The 4,640-nt window shown below is 40.2% G+C and overlaps 1 protein-coding gene across 1 annotated transcript in view; it reads right to left on the bottom strand.

Moving 5' to 3' along the window:
* The window catches only part of INHBA (inhibin beta A), a 23,612-nt gene extending 21,952 nt beyond the window's left edge, over positions 1-1,660 (bottom strand). The window contains exon 1 of the mRNA XM_015417906.1: positions 1,255-1,660. Coding sequence (XP_015273392.1) covers positions 1,255-1,642 — 388 coding nt within the window. The 5' untranslated portion in view covers positions 1,643-1,660. The remainder of the gene's footprint in view (positions 1-1,254) is intronic.
* Between the last annotated feature and the right edge of the window lie 2,980 nt (positions 1,661-4,640).

Raw genomic sequence — 4,640 nt, 5'->3', positions numbered from 1 at the left:
GCTTTGCAAGCCATGCATGCTTCCCTGCATGTCTCCTTCCTGCAAACAGAACATCTGAGTCAACAGGTTTTCCAAGACTGGAAATTTTGAGAGTTGCTTTAATTGTTTATATTTCTGCAGCAAACTTTTAAACAAAAATGCTCAGTGTGCCTGAACATACTTTGCCTACCATATGCTATGCTGAGCAAAACAATGGCATTCTTTGCAAGCTGTCCTTGACAACGGGAGGGGGGGGGGAATTGGTCTAACTAGGCAACTCATTCAATTTCTACAAAGTTTTCAGTAGCGGTTTTGAATCCATGTAGAGTATATAGCGAAAGGTATATACAGGTAAACTGATTTTGTGTGTCTGTGCGTGCGTGCGTGCATGGGAGGGGTTGCACTAATGAAAGCATCCTTGCTCAGTATTAAACATAATACATGTGCCAAATCTTGCTATCTATCCTCATAGAAAGCTGAAGTAAGTATCTGTTCTCTGGGTATAGTGAAGTGGTAGTGAGCAATTGCTTGGTGAGATCATGTAGGACACATCTTTTATTTTTAAAAATAGTGGAATAGTTCAAAACACACCCTGTCAAGGTTGCATTCTTTGGCAAGGAACTCTTGGGAACCTCTCTCTCTCTCTCTCTCTCTCTCTCTCTCTCTCTCTCTCTCTCTCTTCAGTGCGCAAAAGTCAGCATTACGATTTGGATTGCCTACAAGTATTTGTCCTAGTTACTACTGAGCTTTTCTGACAGTAGTAGTTAACACTTTTACTGCCCTGAAAATTCACTGGCAAGAGTAACAACTGTTTATAAATATCTGCTCTCAATTTGATGCAACAGCTAACAGGTTTTACTGTGGGTTGGTTCAGAAATGGAATTTGTTTTACCACTCTTCTTTGTTCAGGGTGTTTCTAAAAGCTCTCTCTGTCTCTGTCTATCCCTTATAACCATCAGCCTTGAGGATCCAGATTTTCCCCCCACTGATAGTCACTGTGTTCTTTTCACAAATGTAGTAGGAAGAACCCACTTACTCAGAATTTCAGCCCTAGACTGCTAGATAGCTCCCCTCTCTTTGGCTGGCTGGGTTTAGTAAGTGTAAGCAACTCATCTAAAGCCAAGGCTAAATTCTAGAGACAGAAATTTCTTCATACTTTCCCTCCCTCCTTTCTCTCAACCTGTAACCTCACAGAGAGCATTACTGTTGCAAAGCAAAGTTAACTGTGACTCTGACAGAAACAAGTTGAAATCCCCCCCCCTCTTTAGCACCCACCTGATTCTGCAAATGTTATGATCTCTGAAGTTTGCTCCACAAGTTCATTCATTTCTGTTCTTCTTCCAATGTCATCCTCTATTTCCACATAGCCATCCTCTCTCACTTTTCCCACATGGAGTTTCTTGATAGCATTAAAAAGTGCAGCTTTGGGCACCGGCTGAGTGATGTTAGGTCTGTCCCTCAAGTGCAGCATGTTCAATATGTGCTTCTTTACAGCTTCCACCATCTCAGGTTGGGAGCTGGGCACATCCTTTGAGAGCGTGGCAAGGGCGCAGGATGGACAATCAGTGACTGAACTGTGCCCCTCAGATCCTGGGGTTGGGGAGCTCCTCACTATAATCCAGCAAAGCACCAACAAAAATCTTCTCTTCAGAAGCAAAGGCATCCTGGCAGCAAAAGCTGTTGTGATTCCCCTTTTTTAAAAGGCACGGCTTTTTTCTTTTCTCCAACACACCACTTTTCTCCACACACGCACACACACAGTTTTTTTTCCCTCTCTCTCTCTTCCTTTCTTTCTTCTTCAGCAAATTCTCTGGAACAAGAACAAAAAGTTTCCTGTGAAGTTTGATTGCAGGTTCTCCCTCTGAATTCAGTTAAGTGCTATAGATGTTTGTGACTGTCAGTGAGAGGAGTTCTGACTCTGTCTCAGAGTGGGAGAGACACACACTGAGAAAGAGAGAGAGAGAGAGAGGAGGAGGACGGATTGGCCTAAAGTGAGTGAGTGAATGAGAGAGGGAGGGAGTTTTGTCTGTGAGTAAAAGCTATGATTAGGAAGGGGGAGGAACAGACCATATTCTGACAGGCTGCCTTCCTTATGCTCGCTGCACTGTAGCACACACCTCTCGTTTAAATATCGCCACTACGTTTTCTGCCCTCCCCACCTCTGCTTTTAAGTCTATTCTCTTTTTTTCCTTCGGCTATGTTCATCCTGTTCCCCGCTCCCCCCCCTCCTCCACTTTCCCAGCCTCAACAGCTTTGCTCTGTTTCCATTCTTAGTTTCTTCAGAGTACCTCAGGTTAACAGAACGGGATGAGAATGAATGAAGGGGAAAGACAGCCCTTTTAAGCACTTTTTCTGATGAGTTATGGGCTGTGCAAAATAGGCTGTAAAGAGACGCTGTGCAATGTGGGACCTGGAGAACATTTGGGGAAATATCTCACCGTTTTCTGAACGAAGCAGAGAAGAGGATCCCACTTGCCCAGTCTCTCTTAGATGCTGTAGGTTATCGACACTGACAAGGCTTCATATTTCTGAGCAGCAGAAAACAGAGAGGCACTGAAAGACCCAAGTGGAACCTATTTGTGTGTTCTGTTCTCAAGTTCTGTGTTACAGTTCTTTCCGGAAGTTGCCAACAAATACACTGAGAATTAAGCGCTGCCAAAACTATGTGCTACTGCCAAACTCCTAGACGACCTTTCTCAGTTTTACCAAACTTAGGGCAAATCCATGATGATTCCTATAGTGAATTTTACCTATGTTAAAAAATGAGGTCACAGATACCAACTTTTTACCCCAAACTACCACTTAACTTCTTTCAGAAGTGGCTCCTGATACCCTAGAAGGGTTTTTTCCCCATCTGTGGCACACATTCAAAATATAAGAACATATGAGAGAGGGAAAAGTACTGTTATGGGCCAGATCCTCCCTTAGTGGATTTCCACTTAATTCTGTAGCTGTATATTTATCTACAGAGAATTAGGCCCTTATCTGATATTCCAGAAATCCTTATTATATGATTCATGCTTTATTCTGGAGCTGAGACCTCAGGCATTTTTGCTGGTTTTTTCTTACATTTATGTCATGTTGCTTGAAGCTAAGCTTTTATTTCATTCATTTATAAAGCCATTACACTTCAATCATCTTATATGTGTTATGTTCTTCAGTTTCTCATAGGACATTCAAATATCTCCTACATTATGGAAATATCTTCCTTTTAAATGTAGAATAAATCCTGTGAATTTCTGTAAGGCAACTAGAAAAGCCAATGAAAGGCCAGATAAGTTTTATGAAGTTCTACTATCCTTTTCTAACTCTTTGCCCTTGGGCAATGGATGTTCTCTGACAGTGAAAGGAGAGAAAATAATTTTCCTTCCTGTATCTTGTTTAGATCTCTGTGGATCACACCTTATATGTTTTGACAAGGCTGTGCTTAATAGATACTTAAAATCTAATGTCCATTTTCAGTCCAGTAATGGTACAACAGTTTGCATAACTTTAGACAAACTACAGATTGTATTTGAATATTCCACGGAAAACTTTAAAAGTTTTAAGAGTTTCCACGGAAAACTTTAAAAGTTTTACCTTTCTGGCTCTTAAGCTTCTCCAGAGATCTTTCTCATAGTACTTTAAGAACTTTTTTCAGATTCTTCAGTTGATGTGGACTATACAGCTTTATACTATATTTCCCATGTGTATGCTCATTTATTCATGGAAATCTGTGTTGTGGGATGAAGCATTGCCCCATATTGGCTAGTCCCTTATTACATCAGTGTATGGGTGTTTTTTCCTGTGTGAGACATAAGTTTATCTAATGGAAAGTCCTATTTGCCTAGCATGACACAAGGCCTTGTAATTCTAAAGCTGTAATTCTACTGAGCTGCATTGAAGCTATTTCCAAGCAAATTTACACAGAACTAGGTTGCACATTCTCCATTTTCTGGAAGACCACACCTTGGAAAAAATTAAGCCAGATCAAAAGCAATCATGAATTGACCATTGGTTCTCAAAAATTCTGTATTAAGGATGTGGAAGTAGAGATGAATGAGCTTGCACACCTCTGTATTTACATCTCCAAACTGACTCTTTAGCAATTCACTATTGCTTTTAATCTCACTTTATTCTGGCATCAGTCCAACAATTCTTAGATAACAGGTTTTATCTACTGATCAAGTAAGATGTAACTGGAGACTCTATCTGGAAATGTTAAATTAGGAAAAGCTACAAAGACTGATTTATTCAGAATAATGGGCATGGTCTTCTGCGAGCTAATATTTCCTGTTATCTTAGAATTTTTTTGTAATTGGAAATATTAAAAGGAAAGGTAGAATGGGAGAACGTAGATGTGCCACACTCATTGTCTGATTATGTTTGTGCAGTATCAGTGTCTCTAAAATTACTGAATAATTAAAAATTATTTCTCATACTAAAACAGACTGATTTGATCCAACATGTGTAGCATCAGTGTGCATGTGTTGAAGTTTGTAGATTTACAATTACTATTTTAGAATTAATTTTTATGTCCTTACTGCTTTTCGGGTTGTTTTATTTTATTTTATTGGTACGGCTGCCAATTGTGGGCTGGGAAATTCCTGGAGTTTGGACGTATAGCCTAGGGATGGTGGGGTTGTGGGAAGGGAGGGACCTCAGCAAGATATAATGCCATC

The sequence above is a fragment of the Gekko japonicus genome, unplaced genomic scaffold (assembly GCF_001447785.1).
Source record: "Gekko japonicus isolate JY-2015 unplaced genomic scaffold, Gekko_japonicus_V1.1 scaffold619, whole genome shotgun sequence".
In the NCBI taxonomy this organism is placed as follows: Eukaryota; Metazoa; Chordata; class Lepidosauria; order Squamata; family Gekkonidae; genus Gekko; species Gekko japonicus.
The sequence above is the reverse complement of the archived record's forward strand: the minus strand, read 5'-3'. Positions and strand labels throughout refer to the sequence as shown.